Source organism: Rhinolophus sinicus, chromosome 11 (assembly GCF_057876585.1).
Source record: "Rhinolophus sinicus isolate RSI-liver-muscle chromosome 11, RSI-T2T, whole genome shotgun sequence".
NCBI lineage: Eukaryota > Metazoa > Chordata > Mammalia > Chiroptera > Rhinolophidae > Rhinolophus > Rhinolophus sinicus.
The window spans coordinates 21,731,701-21,755,178 of NC_142511.1; the positions used below are offsets into that span (position 1 = coordinate 21,731,701).

Sequence of the window (23,478 nt, forward strand, 5' to 3'; positions counted from 1 at the left end):
AGCCAACAGGAGTAGAGCTGCAGCACTCTCCCCACCCTCCCCTCTTCAGATGCCGGAACTCCACATGCTCTTTATTTACTCTCCTCCAAGGCCTGGCTGATTTTAATGGAGTAGTTAATATTTAATGTGACTTTGCATGGGTGGCCCTGAATATAGGCTGTACACATTTCTTAACCCATTGCCTCCTCCCCTCAAGTCCCCCAGGAGGTCAAGGATTAAAAGTACTAAACTCTCACCTGAGTGTTTTGCTTTTTTTTCTCAGGCTTCTTATCAGGTTGAAACACCTCAGGTTTCGATGGTTGCCCTGAAATAGTCCCCAAGTTTCAAGGTTGTAAAGTTGGAAGGAAATGCAGCATCCAAATCAGGCCAAACTGGTGAGGGGGGGTGGAAGTGGGGGGAGAAGGGAAGACTTCTTTACAATTCAAACTCTTCGGGTCAGAAAACGGGGTGTGGAGAAGAAGCACTTGAGGCCTCATTCAGCTTTGGTTTCAGATACAGATTCATCTCTGCAGTGAGTATTAGTGCCTGCTGACATGATCTGATACGGCATTTGGTGTCATTTCCTTATCTGGAAATATCTGTTGCTGGGGCAAAACCTGGGCTCGAAGCATAAAGCTGAGCCAGATAATATACAGGGTTTAAAGTGTGAGTTAGAAGGAGAAGAGTGACTGTAGGGCTTTTAAGGTTTAGTCAGGGGCGGCCAAGGACCCTCCTTAGGTACATAGCCCTCTTGAACTTGGACAGTGATGTCCTCTAGAGGGCCAGGATCCACAGGCTGCCCTGTCTGTAGTTATAGGTCATTCCTACTTCCCTTAGGGAGAGGAAGTGGAAAGAGCTCCAGCTTTCTCATCTGTTCGATAAAGAAAATGTCACATCCTGCCTAAGTAATCAGGTTATTTTGGAGATCTAATGAGTATATCTGAGAGCACTTTGTAAGCCGTACCATGCTATGTTTTTTGAAGCAGTGCTATTCACATTGTTTCTATCTCTTCTAGCTGCTTCAGGCCACCCTTGGTTCTGAAAGGTGAATGTGGTAGGCACCCTGGGAGGCAGGATGGGCGAGCAAACCACTACAAAGTCTGAAGTGTCCCTAGAAGAACATGGGTAGTAATTTTCTCAGAAAGGAAGAGGCAACGTCCTCTCACTCATTCACAGAGAATATTATATTAATTACAGTGAGTCACTTTTAATATTTACTGCCCGATTTTAAGGATAAGAAAACTGGAGCCAAAATCTAGACCCTTGGATGTACATGACTTCTTAAAAACAATGCCTTTGTCTTTGCGCTCCCCGTGCCTATTAGGTGCTTATAAATGTTAGTTTAGCTGAAAACATTGTCCAAATTCCATTGGGCCATATATTCTCTGGGAAATAAACTGTTTAAGAAAGGGCTTACAGTAATAGGGTAGAAGTGAAAAGAAAAAAAAAAGAGGCTTTCCAATAGCTCAACTCAGTAGCCACTAGAACGGATGATAAGTTTATTCATCCAGCATTTTTTGAGTGTTTTCTGTGTGCCGAGGCTTAGGAAAGCTAGATCCCCTTTGCTGTAATGGCCTCAAGCCCACAGAACGTTAGGAATGAGTTAGTATTGTCTGAACCTAGACAGTCATCAATGGTGTGGATAGCTGAGATGACTGAATTTTACCCACATGACTTCTCATGTTTCTGTTTCTTTGGGGTTCTGGATATTGGGGAAATAGCCTCATGAAGGAACCCTAAAAGCTGTCTTACCCAACGATGGTTTATCACTGGACTTCTCTGGCTTCTCTGTCTCTTCTGGTTCCCTGTCTATCTCCTGAGAGGTGCTGCACCCTCACAAACTATACGTGTTGCTAGGGATCTTCCTTCTCATTCCCCAGTGCCCTGCCGAAGGGCCTCCTCCCAAGTAGGAGAGGAGCTCTGTGTGGCCTTTTCTTGTTAACGCTACAGAGTCAGCAGGCTTACTCACCTAGCACAGCCCAAACCTGAGTTTGGCACAGGAAGAATTATTGGCAAAGGGACAACCTGCCCTGGAATTCAAACCCCAAGTACCAAGATCTCAAGTAGAACACATTTTGTAGGACATTTTATCTAGTATTGGGAGGATAATAAAAATGGTAGAAAACATAGTACGGTGTCATGGGGAGACTACAGATTTAGAATCAGAATGTAGTGTATATTCTATATTGTACCTCTCCCCCAACTCTCTGTTTGGCCTGTCTTTTAATCTTAATTCTTTTAGAATTTCATTTTCACTTAGGAGAGTCACCCTAGTCTTTCCAACTCTGCTGGAGTGTTTTCCACATATGGCATATGAAAATCCTTGGGCTTTTCATAAAGAGATGACACTGCCTTCCTTTGCTATTACTGTTGGCACAACGAACTTGAAACTTCTTTCCCTAGGACTGGAGTTGGGAGGAAGCTAAATAGGACATTTCTTTTGTTGATTTGACACAGGTTAGGGAACTTCATTGGGAATAAGTGCAACAACAGAGGGGGTGACACACAAGATGGAAACTGGGTTTGTGTCACCCACTGTGTCTCCCAGGCTCGGGAGATCATGGTGGCTGTGTTGGTGGCTGTTGTCATGATGTTGGTGATGTTGACTATGACAGCAGCTGACAGTTACTGGGCCATGCACTGCATAAGTGTTTTCGGTGGAGCATCTTGTTATATCTTCATGGCAACCTTCAAATTGGGACTATTCAGGGCCCTGTTCCTTCTCTCAAGCCTTTAGTCTCCCATTTGACCTGAACCCTTCTTTTCTAAACTCTTGTTTCCCTTGCTTCAATTTATTTTTATCCTAGATGGATTTTGTCTTTTTCTTATTAACAGTAACAGTTATTCATTAAATGTTTGAGTATTTATTACCAGCTAAACTGTGCTAACTATTCTCATTACATTTACCCTACTTAATGAGGAAAAACAAAACTCAAAGAGTAATTTGCCTCAAGTCATATTGCTGTCAATGGCTAAACTGTGATTCGCACCTAGATCCAACTACCTCCAGAATCCAAGCTACTCACCCCTGTAATATGCATTGTTTATAGTAATGAAAATGTAGGTTGAGCTCCCTAGTTCAGAGCAAAAGGTGACTAAAGGAAGGGATGGAATTTCCTTTCTGACTAGACTGTTTCACCACTACCTACGTCCGTCCTTCTGTGTGTATGTGAGCCAGCTTATGTGTCCTTCCCTGCAGGCTGGGCAGTTTGGGTTTGGGTAATGGCTGTCCATGGCCCCTTCTAGCTCTCTGCTTGCTTGGTGTCCCTGCCGCCATGCTGCTCCAGGGCCTGGGCAGAGCCTTGCCAGAGTCCGGGCTCGGATCACACAGGGCTTTGATTCTTCTCTTTTCAGGCCCAGCTTGGGACATTCTTCGCTTCCCTTCGCTTCCCCTCTGGGAGCACCTTTCACCGTCCCTGCACCTTGCTTCTGGCAATGCCCGAGAGGGAGCTGTGGCCAGCGGGGCCTGGCTCGGAACCCGTGACCCGCGTCGGCAGCTGTGACAGCATGATGAGCACCACCTCCACCCACTCTGGATCTGTACGTACTCTCTGTCCTGCCACCCGGCCTGCTCTCTGCACACCTTCCCTGCTCTGCCCCACCCTGCCCACCACCATCCTCGCTCACTGCTCTCTTTCTTGCATCTTCCTCGTCAGAGAGTGAATCATACCAGTTGATGTTTTCTGCCTCTGAGTCACCCATGGTTCTATAGAGAATAAGGTGGCACAACCCCAGAAAGCAATAGGACAGATAAGACTCTTTTCTAATTTTCATTAGCTTGGGGGACTGAGTTGAGGTGACAGAGTAGGCTGGTTATCTGAGATTGTGGTGAAAAGGAAAACATAGAAAGCTCCTTGTAGCACCTGGATTCCTGAAGTTCTCTGCAATGAGCAGCAGTACTTCAGTCTTTACAAAGATCAAAGACAATAGTTAACAGCTTGGGTTCTGGAGCCAAACAGATCTGGGTTCCCTACTTATAAGCTGTATGACCTTGGGCAAATTACTTAATTTCTCTTAACTTCAGCATCCTCAGTTTTAAGATGGGGATAATATTAACACTGAATTCATAGGGTTCTTAGCGGGTGGTGGAGTAAATGAGATGCATATAAAGCACTTAGCACATGTCTCCATATAGAAAAGAAATAGCCCATCTATAAGCAGAGATTGAAAACCTTCCAAAGTCACTGTGTTTAACTATTTGTGAGTGGCATGTAATAATCTGTAGTTTTTCTGGGCATGGATTTACATCTTAATTGTAAGGCTGGTGTGAAAGAGCAAACCTGCCCTATGTACAAATGTAAGCCTTCCTTTCTTGTTGGTACTCGTCACATACATAATAACGCTTGAGAATTTATACTTTATGGCTTTATATACTATAGAGGTATTTGAAATTTTAAGGAATGTAAGGGTCTCTATCCAGGTACTGAATATCAGGATGTTTACTACAGTCAATGAGTTTTGATCTGTAAAAAAGGAGTAGAAAAAGCAGCACATACACACACACACACACACACACACACACACACACACACAATCCAAAGTTTAGGCATCTGTATATAATTTCTCTTTGACCTGAGATGATGGGGCCGCAGAGACTTCATTCTGTTTCTGTTAGGCTGAGGCCAAGATGAATAGTTACATACTGCTGGACGCGGAGTGTGACCGGGATTAAAGGTTTTCAAAGAGACTCATCCACAAAGGAGAAATTCAGCGCTGGCTTATCTTTGGCAAGGCTATTTTAGGTAGAAGAGGGCAGTAAAGAAGATCTTTGTTCAGAGAACCCCGGAGTCAGCGTCAGGGCTTCCAAGGCCTATATGTGAGGCTTCCCTTTAAGTGCAGGCCTCACTCAGTCAACGGACAGATGGCCCTTTAAGGAGTCCGGGGAACTGGATGGGTTATTCCAACAACAATCTCCCCTCCCCGCCAGGATACTTTTAGGGCTATCTCAGAATCTTTCCTGGCCCTCGAGTGAATCTGAAGATTACACAACTCTGAAGTATCTCAAATACTAGGAAGAGGGGTGGATGTTCTGTGTAGGGACTCGGGCCAAATTTCTTATATTCCCATTTGTTTTATTTGGTTTTCCCTACAACCTTCTTGTTTGGAGAACGACTGTTCCATGGATCTTTCTGGCTTTGTAGAACATGGGCAGTAACCATCTTAAATGATCATAGCATTTTCTTCCAGATATTCCTAAGGGCTTTGTCATAATGAAAATTATTTATTTAATATGTACTTAATATTTAATGCTAAGTTGCTTTCTCTTCCCCCCATACCTATCCAGTCTCTTCATCCTCCCCCCTTCAGTTAATATTTGCTCAAGCGGTACACAATTGTTTGAATGTTAGCCAGAGACAAATGCCATAAAGAAAGTAAATACACAAGCAAAAAAAAAAATTCTGTATGGAATGCATTTCAGAGTCAAATATAAATTATTTAGTAAATTTATCTGTGGCTAATCATGCCACTGTTCCCATTGGCTTGGCAACCAGCAGTTGGCTGTGTTTCCTGTTTGTTCTCATATTGTCCTTGACATGACAGATCAAGTATGCAGAAGTACTTTGGAAATTTAAAAGCAATGCCATTCAAGTTGAAAGTCAAATCATTATGTTGCCCATATAATTTAAAGCTAAATGAGAGACACACAAAGTGAAATACTTGACATAGGTCACACAGAGAAATTGGAATTAGAACCTGGGACAGCGTCTGATCGCCTAAATATTCCATCCAAGACTAAGCAAAAGAAAGGCCACTTGCCACTTTCCTGTCCAGCTACCAGAGCTGGATGCTAGTCGTACAGCAGCAGCCTGGCAGCCTCTGCCCTCCCAAGTGTCTGCAATTTCAGGAAGCAGCTCCAGCAGGTTTGCAGAGTAGCATCTTGAAAAGGTTTCCAGCTCTTCAGCATTCCTTCCCTAACACGGGGTGGTTCTCAGGCCCCACCAGTTTCTGGGAGCTCCCTCTCACAGCTCCCTTCCTCCTCTCCTCGCTCCAGAGTGACAGCAGCTACGACTTCCTGTCTGCTGAAGAGAAGGAGTGTCTGCTCTTCCTGGAGGAGACCATTGGCTCATTGGACACTGAGGCTGACAGCGGACTGTCCACTGACGAGTCTGAGCAAGCGACAACTCCCCAAAGTCCCCGTGCACTGCCCATAACCCAGCCTGCTCCCCAGGGTAAGAGGGACTGTCTGGGGTAGCATCTCTAGTGAAACCCAGAAAATCTGTACATGCTTCTGGCCACTTACCACCTCGTTTGCCCTTTGGGTCATGGGCAGAAGAAGGGATGAGTGTACTCCACTCTCATAGCTGGAATAAAACCTTGCCCCTACAGGGAAGGAGAGACTACTGACAAGCCAGCTTCCTATGTCTTCCTATGAAGCATCAGAGGCCTGGGAGAGAAAGGGCTTTGACCAGCTCCCATCTTCTTATGAAAAAATTCTAAATAGATGCAACCATAGAGCTGAGGGAGAGATGGGTGGTTGGCTCTGGAGAGACTGAGTCAGTCTGGGGAGCTAATCAGGAAGACACAGAGGCTGAGGCTGTAGGAGATAAGAAGAGGGAAGGACTCTAATTGAGTGGGTGGCACCTCAAGGCCATTGTGAGAGAATGTGGAGAACCAGTGGTGCTGAGGCTCAGTAAAAGGGGAACAGGATGGCACATGAGTGTGGCCGTGAGTGAGTGCAGGGCCATATGCCCAGGGTGAGGGCGGCACTTTACTCCCGAGGACAATTCCACTGGTATCGGGGCTGTAATCATTTATTCACTCATTTAGCAAATATTTATTGACAATGTGTTAGACCCTCCCTGGAGCTAGAGCAGTAGATGGGGATATGGGGCTTCACTGCCACCTAAGACTGATTCCCTGGCCCATTGGGACTGATGCACCTGATTAGATCACTACCGTGTTTCCCCGAAAATAAGACCCAGCCTAATGTGTCTTTTGGAGCAAAAATTAATATAAGACCCAGTCATATATTACTATAATATAAGACCAGATCTTAATATGTCATATCATATCATATCATATCATATCATATCATATCATATCATACCAGGTCTTATATTAATTTTTGCTCCAAAAGATGAATTAGAGCTTATTGTCCGGCTAGGTCTTATTTTCAAAGAAACACGGTAGGAAGAGCCCATGTCATTCTCTGGTGTGGGGACAGCTGTGGCCATCACAGAATTATCCAGGTACCTACAGAAAGTAAAGGTGGAAGAAGGCGGAAAGCCAGTCAAGTCAAAAGCAAGTCACCTGTTCATGTTGTTGGTATTCAGTACTTCCATCGGACTCAGTTACTTGGGGGCCCCAAGATAGTGAGAAAAACTGTCCTGAATCTCTCCCCAACCCTGGGCATCTGTAGAGGGTTAGGAAGGGCCTGAGTCAAGAACACGGAGCTGTCTAGAACTGCCCTTTCCCCAGCCATTGTGAAAAATTAATCCTTGGTTGAAGGGAATCTGCTAGTATTGATCTGTTAGTCTAAAAGATATCCAGACAAGAGTGCTGCCCCTTTAAGAGCAAAGAAACAACAAAAGCAAAACCCATCCATGCAAATTAGAGATCAGAGTTCAGGAAGTATTTGCTTTCCCATGAGGCAGAGTCCTTACCTCTGTCCTCTCTTCTTTGCCTATTCTCCTTGACCCTCACAGGACCTCCAGAGGGGAAGATTCTTCAGCAAGGTCTAGTGCCACGGAGAGCAACTCAGTCCGGCTCATCCCGTCTGCCTGAAGCCCAAGGCCTGGGCCTCAGATCCGGCTCCTACAGCCTCCCCAGAAATATCCATATCGGCAGGAACCAGAACCTCAGGAAAAGCACCACCCAGAGTAATAGCCACCTCCCAGGGGAAACTGAGGGGCTCCTTTCAGACCCTAAGAAAGAACAGGTCAGCCAGAGCGGTGAGCCCGGCCAGGCTCCTGCTGGACCCTGGGAGGCTGCGCTTGATTTGGACATAGCACTCATCCCCCCACCAGAGGCTTTCCGGGACACCCAACCTGAGCGGGGTGGAGACTGCCTGCCCGAAAGGCCAGAGGCGCAGAGCCCCACACCCCAGCTCCACATGTCACTCAGCCCCCAGAAGAAAAAAGAGATTTCTTCAGAGGCCATGTCCCAAAGAGCCAATGAGAAAGGCTCGATGGGGGCACCAGGACAGCCTCGGCCTCCTCCTGCCACGACGTCTCAGAATTCAAGAGCTTCAGATGCTCCCATCCCATCAGAGGGGGATCCAGATGCTCAACTGGCTCCCCTCACAATGCCTAAGCCCCGGAAGCTGCCACCTAATATCGTTCTGAAGAGCAGCCGGAGCAGTTTCCACAGTGAGCCCCAGCACTGGCTGTCCCGCCACTCTGAGGCTGCCCCTGGAGATTCCAGCCTGGTCTCCTCTTCGCTGCAGGAGCAGAGGAAAGCACGCAAAGAAGCACTAGAGAAGCTGGGGCTACCCCAGGACAAAGATGAGCCTAGACCCCACTTAAGTAAGCCCACCAGCTCCATCAGACTCAAGGGGACTCATGCTCAGGGCCCCTTCCCAGCCCCAGCTCAGCCTGCAGCTCAGGTCTCAACAGCTGGGCCTGCTGCAGGGAAGGCTTCAGCTCCTGCTCCAACCCGGGGACCTTCTCCAATGAAAGCTCTGGCTCTCGCTCCATCTCCAGCTCTAGCTCAGGGGTCTTCTTCTCCAAGCACAGTTTTGATTCCTACCCAGGAACCCACTCCAGGGAAGGTTCCAGCTGCCAAATCCATGCCAATTCCCATCCCTAAGGCCCCAGGTGTAAATATTCCCCTGTCTCAGCCAAAGCCAAACTCAAGGCTGACTCTCCAGGAGAAAAACATCCCTGGCCTGAGACAAATGAACTTCAAGTCCAATACTCTGGAGCGTTCAGGGGTGGGGCTGAGCAGCTACATCTCAGCTGAGAAAGATCCCAGCCCCCAAACCAGCACCTCTCTGGGAAAAGACTCCTTGTTGGACAAGACCTCACCCAGTGTTTTGCGGAATTCCCGGCCCCGCCCTGCCTCCTTGGGCACAGGGAAGGACTTTGCAGGTATCCAGGTGGGCAAATTGGCTGACCTGGAGCAGGAGAAGAGCTCCAAGCGTTTGTCCTACCAAGGACAGAGCCGTGACAAGCTGCCGCGACCCCTCTGTGTCAGTGTCAAGATCTCCCCAAAAGGCGTCCCTGACGAACATAGAAGGGAGGCTCTGAAGAAGCTGGGACTGTTGAAGTAGCTCGTCACTGGCCAGCAGTGCCGCCCGCACAACCTCCGCCCTGCCTCCTGCAGAAGAAGAGACTCAGGGCTCCATGTAGGAGCCTTTCCCACCTCACAACTCAGGGGCTGGGCAGGGGTAGGCTTCTCTCCAATGCTCTCTTCTCTCTGAGGTGAAGGGGAGGAAGGGTTTAGAGTCCAAGTGTGTGCTCCTATTTAGGGTGATTGTGCCAATGACTGCCTGCACGGATCAGCCACAAGATGATTTCCACAAGAGGGTGTGTGTGTGTGTGTGTGTGTGTGTTATAGGTTGTATATATCACTGAAGCTATTTATACTACACAAGGAGTCATTGCTCAGAATTCTGCTCATGTTGGAGATTTTCATACATTGAGTAGAGTTCAGCCTAGCCAGACCTGAGCGAAGAGGGGTGGCTAAGCCTGAGAAAAACACATCAAATGAGGCAATGGATGTGTCAGTGTGACCTGAGGTAAATGCAGCATCACATGAAATGTGGGTCTCCCAGAATCCCTGCCGTCGGTGGAGACTGGCTCATACCTCGCTGGATCCCTCTCTCCATCTGGCCTTCTGGACAGAGGCCTGAGGCCAAGAGGAGTTGGTTTGTTATCTCCTCACCTGCTGCCTTCTCACTGTCCCCCATCCCAAGGGTAGGACACAGTCCTGTAACTAAAACCTCTTGGTTGACTGAGAGCAGCAGAGCTTGTTAGTGAGAAGACAAGATAAGTGACCACACAGCACACCTCCACTGGAGAGGGCCCTTGTCCATGGGCTTGATAAACTCAATAACAAACTGTGTGGTGGCCCTGGTTCCCTTATTCCTGTCCTTCATGCTCCCTGGCTCAGGCTGGACGTGACTGACCCCAGGGCTGGGCCCACACTGAGACGGGAGCCTGAGCCCAGAGGCTTTGTAAGTATCGAAGAAGTGTTTCCGGCCTTGTCCACACCATTGCAAGTAGTTTTTAACTTCCTCAGTGCCAATATATTCTCTGCTAGTTATTCATAGGACATCAGAAGTGTGAGGGGCCTTAGAGATGCTCTAATCCAAACCTATTGGGGAAGGGAAGGGACCTGCTGCTCAGTACAGAGCACGGACCAGAGCTGGGCTCCTGACCCTCGTTCCAGGCTGCACGCTGCCTCCCCCAGGCAGTACTGCACACCCACACTGTGCCCCAAAGGTCAGTACTCACTGTCCAGGGCTCAGCCCTCAGGCCCTCCAATATCCTACAGTCTCTTCTGAAGCATCAGACATTAAATGTTCATGTCATATTTAGTGTTGTGGCTTTTTATTTCATCTTTGGAAAGAAGTAATACAGTAACCCATTATTAACCCCAAATTCCCTGACCAAGTTGTGCAACTTGAGAAAATGCCAAAGAGGGTAACATGAGTGGGTAGTGTGGTCTTGTGAATACAAGCTTGGAGATCAGACATGACTAGACATGACGAGACCCCTGCGTCCCCTGAGGAAATAAATGCTATTCATGGCTGCGACCTGGTTGGAGTCCAGGATCCCCAGATTTGAGAGGAAGATAAGGGTAACTTGTCGGAAAGTTACCTTTTCAGTCGGTCGGGCATTTCTGGACTGTGTCCTTAGGGACCCAGCAATGTCAAAGCTCAGTATTTCTGAACATGATGAGAAGGTTAAGGTAAGGACAAGTGGCTCGCTCCACCCTGGTGTGGTATGTGGGGCGTGGGTGTGACGGTTTCTGTGTACACTCTCACACACACACACCCAGAAGCCTGCTGCCTTATTTCTGGCCCTGGGTGATAACCTGGTCTGTCACAGCTGACAGAGACTCCCACAACTCGCCAAGCCACGTTTTATTACAGACTCCCCAAAAGCAGGAAGGCCCCTCCTGGAGGACTCTGGACACAGCTGAGCTGCATCGTGTGTATTTCAGCACACAACCTGAGGCACAATCACTTTACTTTTTAATTGCCCTGATAAATAGGGAAACTTGGGGCTAGCTGTAAAGTAAGACTTGGTAGGAATCTGGGGCCCTGACATCAGGATGATGGTCACCAACACAGGTTGGTCAGGAGTATGTCCTATTAAATCCCCACTGCCTGATAAAGGTAATTTCTCTCCGGACAAAACAGAGTTACATACAGCCAGCCTTCCCACTCTGCATCCTTATCCTAGCAGCATGCCCATTTCCCCGATTTTCTTAATTTGAGAGACTCCCCTCCCTTGTTATTTAAAGATACCATGCTCCCCGTGTCCTTGTCCTTCAAAGAGCATGTTTCTCTCATAGACGGTCTTTGAGATTGAAGCATAGAATCGTAAGTCTAAACGCAGTTGTCCTCATTTTGAAGATAGGCAAAGGGATCCCAGTGAGGACATCTGCCATCCTGGAGGTGACGTTAGACCCACCTGCGCAATTTTATCTTCCTCCTGCATCTGTATAGGATTGTTCTTCATTTAGCTTGAACAGCTTGGGTGGGAGGTGAGAGTGGCATCAGGGTTATTTTTATCCCTTTTTGGAGGATTTTGGGTGGCAGTGTGTAAAGGCCAGTCATTTGATTTTAAAAACCAAAGTGACAACTCTACTTCCATTTGGCCTTGTATCTCTGCTACAGTCTTGCTGCTGCTGGGATCCAATCATCTGCTAAACACAGGAGCTGGCCTCTCCTCAGCCTGGCACGTGGGGTCTGTGCCCTCAGATATATTGGCAGCTGCTCCTGTGAATCACCACTCAGGTGCTACTCTGGGAGCTCTGCACTGTGACTCGGTGGGGCAGGCCTATGTATCATCCTACACAGAGGTCAGGGAATGGGTCCAGGCATGTCTCAAGAGCCTCCCTTCTTAATGGGAAGTGTGGTCTGACAGAGGCCACCCTGTAACCTGGGGATGGGCACGTGTGCAAAAGTTGGTGTTTATTTCTTGTTCATACGAAGGGCAAGTGAAAGCCTGGAGAGCAGGCCCTGTTTGATATTATGAGTTAGAGCAGGTGTAAAGACTTCAGAATCTGCAATATGTGTAAGTATACGAGATGAATCGCTCCATCCTTTGGTCCATGATCATACGTGTAGGAAGAAAAGGATCGTACTATCAGAATATAAACTAGAGGAGGCAGAAACCTGGGAGATGGACAGAATCTAAGGAGGAATGCAAATGATCCCAAGTCTTTGCCTTAGGTGTGTCACTGGAGCATACAGAGCTGGGCTCAGTTCAACCTCCATCACTTACTAATGAGGGAACCCCAGAACTGTTTGAACCTCAGAGTTCTCATCTGTAACATGGGAATAATACCATCCTTTCAAGATTGTGGGGAGGAATAAATAACATAAACTACGTAAAGCTCAGTGCTTGACACAGCATAGATATTCCACAAATGATAGTATTGTCTTCGGAGTCTTATTCCTTCCTTCTCCAAGGGAGCAAATGTAGAAAGGGTTGGAATCTAAGAGGTCACATGACCCAGCTTGGAGAATAAATGAGAGAGATCTTGCTAGGAATAAAAGTCCAAAGTAATAGCTTGCCTTTGGCACACCCTCCAGGTGACTCAACTTCAACCAAACCATGATTCCTGGAATTGGAAAAGAAAGGAATTAGCAGAAGCATGGTGTTTGTGAAGGCGGAACCAGCTGTCTCCTGCTTCTCTCTCCCCAAACTGGCTTCCCCTTTATCATCAATCTCTTGCTCCCTATGACCACATAGTTGGCTTCCTTTATCTTTCTTTTGCTGTGTGATTTGAAGAACTGTATGTTATGCAATAGTTGTTTTTTTAATGGAGGAAAAGAAAACTAACATAATAGGAGGGAATTCTGGCTAAAATCAGGAAGAGGTGAGGCTAGAAGGTTTCAAGATTTCTGGGGCAGCGCTAACAAATAAGGTAGGCATCTTTCAGGAATGAATCAGGCGTTAGTTAGCAGGAGGCCAGAAGGTACATTGGACGACCTCTCCAGATCTCTTCTGATAAAAGGGCCGTATGATTCACTGGCGTCCTTACCATCAACATCACTGACTTAGCGTACAAGTGAGGTGAAAACAGCAGTGTTCTCATTCCAGGCTGCCATTCCCTCTTGCTCATTGCCTGTCTGGATGGTTGTTCTTATTCACTGCTTGCCATGTATCCAGAGTCCAAAATAATCTGAAGCAGGGTGGAATCCTGGCAAAGCTTTGCACCTTCAGTGAGTCACTTCATCCCACTCATGAAATGGAGGACTTGGTCGGCCCACTATGTGTCTCCTGGATCCATGCCAGCCCTGAAATGTATGTTTCAATAAGACAAAGCAACTTAATTAGGAAGACCAAAAATAATCACAATATAGTCTAAAGGAAACGATACCTCATAGAACCTAAGAACTGGAAGGAAACTTTTGGGTTATCTAATCCAACCTCCTGCCTAAAGAGGAATGATATTTATAAGTGGATATAGATATGGTCGATAGGTGGATGGATGGATGGATGGATGGATGGATGGATGGATGGGAGATGGGAAGGAGAGATTAAGAACATACAGTGGCCAAGAGCACAGGCTTAAGAGTCAGGCTGCCAGGCTCCCTGCACCTCAGTTTCCTTTTCAGTTGATCTCTTTTTTATTTTTCTAACTTTCTTTAATGTGTGCTGCCCTACAGTTATTTAGTTTAAAAATAGAGTTAAAAAGAAATAAAACGGATAACAGGAATGAATCCTGTAGAGGCAACAATCATACTTACCTATTTCATTGTAATGAGAATAGAATCAAATAAGATAAATGCATATAAAAACCACTTAGCACATTACTTAATAAATAAAATCTGTTAATATTATTATCATATATATGTATGTATATATATGTAATTCATATACCAAATGGGTCCCCCTTGAGGGAGAACTGGATTGATCTTAGCCTATACCTAAATTCCCCAGCCTGATCCAGTCAAAAGCCCTCCTCTAATTTCCAGAACCTTCTGCAGCCAACCTCCTCACAACCATCCTGTGTTTTATATCTGTATGTGCTGCTTCGGTGCTCCCCACATCTGCCCGTCCCACGTTACTCTTACTGTCTCCACTTCTATCAGTCCAGACTCAAAGCCCAGGCTTTTAATTGATTCCCATGGGAAATCAAGTTACTTTAAGCATTTTGTTATTTTCTGAGTTTTTAACTGAAGATTGGGGTGAGAGATGCCAAGAAACCTAACACAACACACACAGCCTGCTACTACCTCCCATGCCACCCCTCCTCTCCTCTCTTCTTAGTGTGTGTTATAGCACAACCAGGAAATTCTTCTTGTTTGCACCCACACTCAAGGCCCCTGTTGGTCTGAGCATCTGAGACAAGAGAATTTTCACAAAATTTCTCATCCGTGAATAGGAGTGGCTCAGTGAAATAAGACGACATTGTTCTCTACCTCCTTACCTTCAGGCCTGAAAGTGGGGAGGAGGTTACAATACAAAATGATTTCTGGCATCTACGCCTCCACCTCACACCAACTCACACCAACCCCACCTCACTCTTCCCAAGGCGTTCAGCAGGGCTTCCTTTGGATTTCCCCCTTTGTGTCCAGCTTCTTGGATACGGGGAGAGGTTGAATCTCCTCTCCCAGGGAGTCTCCCCCCTCAGTCCTTCAGGTGGGGGCTCCTCTGTATTAGCCAAGGCTCCAGGTAGGTCTTGTGAGCTGTGAGGATATCGTTTAGTTTAAAGTTAGTTCAAATATGGCATCATTATCATTTTAAGGTGACTTGGAATCAGGCACATTTCTACCCTCAATCTCCTGCCATTCCACCTCCACATTGCGAGGCAGGGACCACCTGTGCCTCTAACTTCACCCACCACTGGGACAGCACGTCCTCTGGTGGGTGCCCTATCCTGAGCACCAGCCTGCCAAGAGGTTGGGTCCCAAGAAGAGGCTGGGACGATGACCAAGGTTTTGGTTTTCTTCTTCTGCATGAGACAGGAATTGAGGTTTTTAACAAGAAATATAAATGTGGTCTTCACCCCCATTTCTGGCATTGAGCTCCTAAAACCTTTGGACTTTCCTGTGAGGAGAGGGATAAAGGTGTGTTTTGTTATGTCAGTGGGTGACTTTTAGAAAGCCCCAAGGTAACCTAAGGACAGCGGCTGATCCCCTGAGAACTTCAGTCCCTCTCACCCACCCACTCCGCCTCTGGGAGGGTAGAGGATCTGGAGATTGAGTTCAATTGCCAATGGCCCATGACTTAATCAGCCATGCCTGTGTGATGAAGCTTCCACGAAAACACAAAAGGACAGAATTCAGAGAGCTTCCAGGTTGGTGAATACTTCCGGCCCCAAATTCCACCGGGACAGAAGTTTGTTTGTTCCAGACCTGACCCTATGTATCTGTTCATTTGGTTGTTAATTAATATCCTTTAATATCTTTTATAATACACTGGTGATCCAGTGTGTAAACTGGTTTCCTGAGTCCTGTAAGCAATTATTACAAATTAATTGTACCCAATGAGGTGGGGCTGGAAACCTCTGATTTATAACCAGTCAGAAGCACCAGTAACAACGTGGCCTTGCATCTGAAGGGGGAGAGAGGACAGTTTTGTGGGACAGAATGCTTAGCCTGTGGGATCTGGTGCTATCTCTAGGTAGACAGTTTCAGAATTGAGCTGAATTGCAAGACACCCAGCTGGTATTGAGAATTGCTTGGTGGTGTGGGGAACCCCATACACACTGGAATGGGGAGGAGAATCTTGCTTTCTTCCATGCTGCTGCACTCTCATTTCCTGAAGACCAGGGCAAAATTCACAGCTTGAGAAATTTCTCTTCAGACCTCCCGTCTGTGCTTTATGCCTCAGTTTCCTACTCCATGTCCACTCCGAACTCAACATATCCAAACACAGACCTGTGTGGGAAGCCCCCCGCAAAAAGAACATGACCCTTTTGCAGTGTTTTATATCTCAGTGAGCAGCGCTAGCCTCCATTCAATGAGTAAAGTCAGAAACCAAAACACCGTTCATGGCACTGTCCTCAGTAGTTAGTTACAAATCATGGCAATATCACCTCCAAACATCATTCAAACCGGTTTTCTTTTCTTCTTTTCTGCTACCAATGCAACCATACCGGTGCCCCATCGTGTCTTGCCTGGACCACAGCAGCAGCTTTTTAAGTTTTCTCATTGCATCCACTCAAGCCCCCCGCCAGCCCCTCTCCACTCAGCTACCAGAATTATCTTTTCATCTGTAGTACACCTTTCAGGGAAGAAAAAGAGACCCTAAGAAAATACAGACGTATCTGCACATTTGGGTAAAAAGAAATACAGAAAGGGTAAACCAAAAACTAATGCGATTGATTATCTACAGAAGGTGGGTGGAAAAACTGGGAAGAAAGGGGGGATGGAAACAGGGTAGAGGGGAGGGGAAGGATGGAATCTCTCTGAATATACCTTTTTGTATAGTTCAGATTTTAGAGCCATGGTAATGTTTCACATATCACATAGCCAGAGAATTAATTAATATATGAATAACAAATAAATCACAACCAGGGTGTGTGTGTGTGTGTGTGTGTGTGTGTGTGTGTGTGTGCGTGTGTGTGTGGGAGGAAGGTGAGAAGGACCCAAAATGGAATACAAACAGTAAAAAATAAACCTAATTGTATTAAAAAATGAATGCCATAACTACACTGAGGAGAATAGGGAAGAAAAGAGCTAATCTATGTAAGTTTGAAAAAAAATGTAGTTTTGCTATATGCTGTCAAAGTTGGTGATTGTGTTTTTCACAGTTATGTGTTAGCATCTGAATTTATGTGCATTACTGGACTGAACAAATAAGCAACTGTTATGAATAAAAGAGCTGAGTGTCTCACTGTTGGAGAAGGGAAATAAAACACTTTGAGACTATGCAAAGGACTTATTTTTTTAATATAATTTTATTAGTTTCAGGTGCACAAGACAAAGCAAAACTTAGATGTTTATCATTTATATCCCTCACATTGTGTGAACCCCCCTCCCCCCATCCACTATCAAGGACTTATTTTTTTATCATACTTTCTTCCACTAATTTTAGCATCCATTAATGATTCTTGGCTGAAACAGTTATTACCATAGTGTTTGCCAAATTGTGATTTTTCTATTTCCATCATGTCTTCTACATTTATTGTTTGGAATTCTACTGTAATGGAGAACTGATTCTTAACCCCCATTTAATTGTTTATTCAATTGTATTTATTTGTATCAGTATGGAATCATACGTATTTATTTTATTCTATGGGTTATAGTCCATGGCTATCATTTATTTTGTTGCTCAATTTATTCCCTCTCTGACTCTTGAGAGGACATGTACATTGGCTCTTTTGTCCTTTTGACTTGCCTCCACACTGTTTGAGTATTTCCTTACTTTTTGCCAGCACAAGATGTTTTTGGCCCATCTTGTTCTTTCTCTGTCCTCACCCTGGAATTTTCCAAGGACATCTGGATCCTCATTTTGGAAAATGATATGTGTATTTAGAAACCAAGATCTGGGTGCTAGATGTGCTCATTGTGACAGGGGTGTCATTGCTTCTAGGACCTCTCGGTAGATAGAGCTGGGAAATATATGCATGTACAAATATGCACACACATCTATCTCTTTGTCTGTATTCATGTACCTGATGTATATTTTAAAAGTTATGAGTTTATACTGATACCTCCAATTCCAATCCAATGTCACAGTTCATTCTAGTCTTCTTCATACTCATTTATTTTTAATAAACATCAAAAGGACATCCCTCCAGCCTCCCCCGCACCCTCTGTGAGCTTCAGTGACTCTTTCAGTTCATGGAATTAGTCATTCTCTTCCCCAAAGAGAATGAATTTGTTCATACCTACTTCATTAATGTCTGCTCCTCCATGAGACTAAGCTCCACAAGATCAAAGACAACATCTCTTTTCGGTCATTATTGTGTACCCTGCACATGGCACAGTTCCCAGCACGCAGTAAACACTCAATGAGTATTTGTTAATTGAATGAAGAAAGGAATGATGGAATAGGACATAGGATGTCACAAAGGGCCATCATTCCTACAACTCAAACAAAAAGTAAGACAATTCTGATTCACCAAGTCTCAGGTGCACCTTTTCAATTTTTCCAAATATGCCACAGTTATATTGGGCCCTGCCAGGTGTTAGATACCCAGGTGGCCCTACTGGTGCTCTGGTAGTTAGGCTGGACAAGCAAAGGTATGAACATTGTCTCTCCCCAGGGCCTTGGATTATACTGGGGAACCTTCTGAACAGAGAGGGAGAACCTCACGCCAACTCCGCAGGACCATGCTCATGTGCCTTGAGAGGCAGCAGGGAACAAGTGGGGTCAGGCCCTGGGGCTCATCTCGAGCATCGTAATGATAGGTAATGCTCACTGCAGTTCATCTAGGTAAGACACAGAGATAGGCATTTTGGCCACATTATCCTGTTTGGTCCTCACAACACCTCTAGTGTTATTGCCATTTTGTAGAAGAGGAAACCGAGGCATAAAGAGGGTAAAATTCTTGTTCCAAGTTGCACACTTAGCACGTAAGGTCAGGGTTCAAACTCTGGCTGTTCTACAAACTTTCTAAAATTGTCCTTTTCCCATCATTCTCTCAAGAAGGTGAAAACTGTCCAGTGTTGTTTGATGTTCCAGTGATCAGAGACTACCATGTTCTTCAGAAAAGTGCATATGCAGAGAAAGGATGGCAGTGTCGGGCCAATTCACATTTCAGAGAATGCAGGGTTATCTCCATCCCCTGAGAAGCAAGGGGAAAAGAATCTTTTAACAGGCTTGGGTTTAGAAGGGAAAAAGGAAAGGCTATAAGAATCCCTTGTCTTGAAGGAAGGTAACTGTATGTCTACTTGTCCAACCGAACCCGTCCTCCCTGGACAGGAGGCCCTGAGCAGACGCCCCACATCAGCCTGTCCCAGGTTTCCTCTCGCCCAGAGCTGAGCTACCAGCTTCCTCCTGCACTATTGCATTCATTACCACGAAATGTAACCAGAAGCTCTGGGCACCCTCCCACCACTGGAAGGGTCTAGGCAGGAAAGTAACAATGAGCCAATGTTTAACTCAGAAGACAAAAGGCCCTTTGATAGGACCCTGACCTTGGCAGCCTCTTTCCTCTGCAAACAGCTTGGATTCTGTTCAGGGAAAGCAGGAGCAGGAAGCAGCATTAGTGAGGAACCCCTTATCCTTCAGAAGCATGGGGTGACTTTGGACCTTGGCCTTCATATCAAGCTTCTGTTGATCCCCTCTGATAAGGCCTTCCTCACAATGAGGAATGTTATCCCTGCCCTGGAGGAGATAAGGTCGGGGCCAGGTAACCACGCAGAGCGAGAACAAGAACTTGCATCCACACCAGGTGTCCCAAAGCACTACTCTAGGATCAAGACCTGCCCTCAGGTTAGAGCCCCTGTGGGACATTTTAGAGACCCATCTTCTGTGAAGTGCCAGTTCCTTGGTGAATCTGTTATTTCAGCTGATCACCTCTTGAAGGCAGAATGTAAAAAAGAAAACTCAGCAGATGCTTGCAGCTCTGCAGGGAAGCGGAGGGTGCTGAACTGGGCAGCTGTCTTGAGAGGAGGACACAGCGTCCTCTGGGGAGGTGAGGGACCATCCACCCAGGGACAGCTGGGGGAGGAAACAGGGTGAGGAGGGAAGTGGAGGGAGGCTCCTGGGCCAGCGCCTGGGTGCTGCCTACCAGGCTCACCGACACTATTCTAGAATCACCCTACCTGACCCGCTCTTTCAAATCCCTCCACAAGCTGCAGAATGGTCTTCCCTTGCTCTCTGCCCCCAGGAAGTGTCTCTTGGAATAAACAGAAGACCCTCTCCTGAATTGGACCATTTTATCATAAGGAGTGCATTGTGGAAGACCATCCTCCAGAGCACCGTTAGTATAAGCCTCTATTCTCGCCTCACTTGGGGAAGGAGAGTGCAATGTCCACAGGGCTTTAGAGGAGGGGTCAGCTGATGTTCAGCTAGTTTCAGGAGTAATTGATCACGAATGATTCTTGGAAGGAGAAGAAGGAACTGTGCTCACAGATTAGCAGCCATTGTTTGGGCTGTTTGGATTTTATTAAGAGGGGTGGGGAGGAACAGCCAGAGTCTTACGATATTGTGATTTATAATAAGAAATACATATATCTGGTCTTTGACCTGTTCCCAGCACAGAGCTCCTAACGCCCTTAAGATTTACCAGTGGTAGAGAATGACAGAGGTGTCCTTGTTATGTTAATGACGTGGCTTTAAAAATGCCCCTAGATCACCTAAGGATGGGGGCTACTTGCCAGGTTACCCTACCAAGTGATTAGAAAGTCAGAACTTTCAGTCCCACCTGGCCGACCTTCAGGGAGGGGAGAGGGGCTGGAGGTTGAATCAATCACCAATGACCAATGAATTATTAATCAATCATGTCTATGTAATGAAGTTGCCATTAAAAAAAACTGAAAAGGATGCGTTCAGAGAGCTGTGAGGTTGGTAAACACCGTGGAGATGTTGGGAGAGTGGCACGTGGGGAGGGCATGGAAGCTCTGTGCCCCTTCCCACATATCTGCCCTACGCATCTCCATCTGGCTATTCCCGAGTTGTAGCCTTTGTAACAAACTGGTTACCTGGTAAGTAACATGTTTCTCTGAGTTCTGTGAGCCACTCTAGCAAATTCATCAAACCTAAGGAGGAGGTCGTGGGAACCTCCAGTCTCTAGCTGGTTATTCAGAGCATAGGTAACAACCTTATAGAACGGAGCCCTGCACCTGTGGAATCCGATGCTGCCTTCAGAATTGAGTTGAAATGTAGAACACCCAGCTGGTGTCGGAGAATTGCTTGCTGGTGTGGGACCCACACACACACAAACACACACATTGGAGTTGGGTGCAGAAAAACAGGACTAAAGTCATATGTGTGCAAGGGGGTTGGAGAGGAACGGCTGCCGGGGCCAAGGCCATGAGAGGGTCCCCCATGGAGAACTCTCAATCCACTGCAAGGGAAGCAGTGTGTAAACAAACCAATGTGCCCCCCTCTCTGCCCTTTAGCATCCGTGCCAGCCTGTTTCTTTTGCCCCAGCACTGCCCTATGCCCTTCATCCCTGGGTACGGAGGAACCGGGACTCAGGCAGACCTGGCACATTGGGCTGGGCGACGGAAGACGGGCCCTGAGACCTGGGCTCTGGGGAGGGGAGAAGAAAGTAGAAGAACCGGCTGAACTAGGAGGAAGGATTCTTGTCATTCTCTCCCAGGCTAAAGAAGGAAGGGAGTGGGCGAGCCCATGAGGGAAGCGGTGGGGGGGAAGCAGGGGCCTGAAAAGTTTGGGCATCTCTTATCAAAGTGGGTGCTGCTTTGTCTCCTCTATGCGTCCAGCAGGATTTGAAGAAGGCAGGCTGCTGACTGGTCCCATCTTGTAGGGCCATGCGTGAGGAGGAGGTGTGGTAAGTTGCCTGAAGGAGGATGGAATCTGATGGGGAGAAGAGAAGCAGGGCAATAGCCAGACTGAGCTGGGTGCCATGATAGCCACACAGACCCCAGATGCAAGACGGAGAGCCTGGTGCTGCCCTTGGGTGGGATGGCCTCACTGAAGGCCGGGAGGGCCTGAGGGTCCTTGACGACCACTCAGCATTCCCTTGTGCCCAGTTACAACCCTCTGGCTGCTCTCAGCCACTGGACAAAGCATCCTCCAGCTGCTCATAGGTACAAAACCCAGGGAGGTGTGGAGAAAGGCAGAGTCAGCAGCCCCAGCTCCTCACCTCACCCTGTACTGGTCTGATCGAGTGGTCACCTTACCCCCCGCCTGTCCTCTGCCCCTCCTGTCCTCCAGGGACCCTGGGCAAGTTGTAGATGATCTCCATTTCCTCCTTGGTTTAGCTGAGCCTAGGCTAGACTTATTTTCAAAGGATTTTATAGAAAAGTATAAGAAAGGAAACCCCCTAAATAAGAAAATGCAAGAGCCGTGAAATAGAAGACTCTTCAGAGCTCAGGTTCTTTACTCAAGTCCAGCCACCAACTGACCTGGCTGGCAGGAGTCCTAGTTCTGTGGCTTTATCACAGAAACTGGGGGACTGGGTTCTGTTCTTCTCTGTCCCCCCAGCTCCTAGCATGTGGTCTAGCATCCTACCTGAGTGGAGTAAATGTGTTGTGTTGGATGAGTAAATGCATGAACTCCCAGTGCACAGGAAAAAGGAGTCGGTTACTTGAAGGCCACTTGTCCAAACACCTGGTTGCCCCCACTCCCCATCCCCCACCCCCAGAGAACCCAGCTTTTCTCCATTCTCTTGCAACCCCTGGCCCCAGAGAGCAGAGACTGTCCCAAAGTGATCATACAAAACTGAGTGAACATCATGAAAAAGAGTCAAGGATTTAGGACACTCCCCTAAGGTAGGTTTCAGTCTCAGTAAAGCAAAACCTCCTTGCTGGGTCCAGGACAATGTCCCTTTTGACCTTCCTTTGGGCCTGTCTTTCTCTAAGTGCTGCTCCTCTCCCATCTGTCCGTGGGTCCTTGGTGTTTCAACCTCTTTGCTTTCTCCATATTGTGGGCCTGATTCTGTAACTAGGACACCCTCCCCCCTGTGCACACACACACACAGACTGGCCTCTCTGACCCTGATCTCCAGAGGGGCCCACAGCACCTTGCAGAGTGTCCCGGCCTGAGCAGATGTGCACAGACGACAGACAGCCCGCACAGGTACAGGCACATGTGTCTGCAAAGCGACCTGTGAGCACGGTTTCCTTGGGCTACTGGGATGGATCTGCAGACATTTTATGGTATTCCTGTTTTGTAAGAATGATATACACTTGAGCAACACTGGCATTTTATTACTCTTAGGGGACTTTGGCACAAGAAATGAAAATAGCTAGCTCCACGATCGCATTTTCTGTGAAAAGTAAATCTGTGAGGCAGTGTCTTGGCTGACACCGACGCTTCCTCTTCTACACACATAAAATGGGTCACACTTTAACGTTAGCCAGCCATGAAAACTGGAATGCACCTTTTTGCCTTCTTTTTCTTTCTATAACTGAATCTGATGATCTATACCTGTAATTTATAACACAAGTGTGCCACAGACAGTGAACTCAGTGGAGGAGGAAGGACAAGCAGAGGAAGATGTGAAAAAGTATTATACTATGTCTCAATACTTGGCTATGGGTGATTCGCTTTTTACCAAAACCACAGTGAATTTATCCCACTACCTCTAGGCAGGAAAAGTAAAAGAGTGGTAAGAGGATTGGAACAAGATATGCCCAGCACAGTGATGTAAATACAGTGGATGCCTAATAAGTGGGCAATGAGCAGATTCGAGGTGATGAGGTCAGCGCAGCAAGAGTGTCCCCCGTGTCCCAGATGAAGCGACGCCCACCCTGGGGCCCTGAGTTAACCTGCCTGACCTGTCTCCTCCTGG

At 46.8% G+C, this 23,478-nt stretch overlaps 1 protein-coding gene across 1 annotated transcript in view; it reads left to right on the plus strand.

The window, feature by feature from the left end:
* C11H1orf116 (chromosome 11 C1orf116 homolog) overlaps positions 1-10,455 on the plus strand; it is a 33,500-nt gene extending 23,045 nt beyond the window's left edge. The window contains exons 2-4 of the mRNA XM_019752495.3: positions 3,334-3,519; positions 5,972-6,149; positions 7,626-10,455. Coding sequence (XP_019608054.3) covers positions 3,334-3,519; positions 5,972-6,149; positions 7,626-9,190 — 1,929 coding nt within the window. The 3' untranslated portion in view covers positions 9,191-10,455. The remainder of the gene's footprint in view (positions 1-3,333; positions 3,520-5,971; positions 6,150-7,625) is intronic.
* Positions 10,456-23,478: the final 13,023 nt, after the last annotated feature.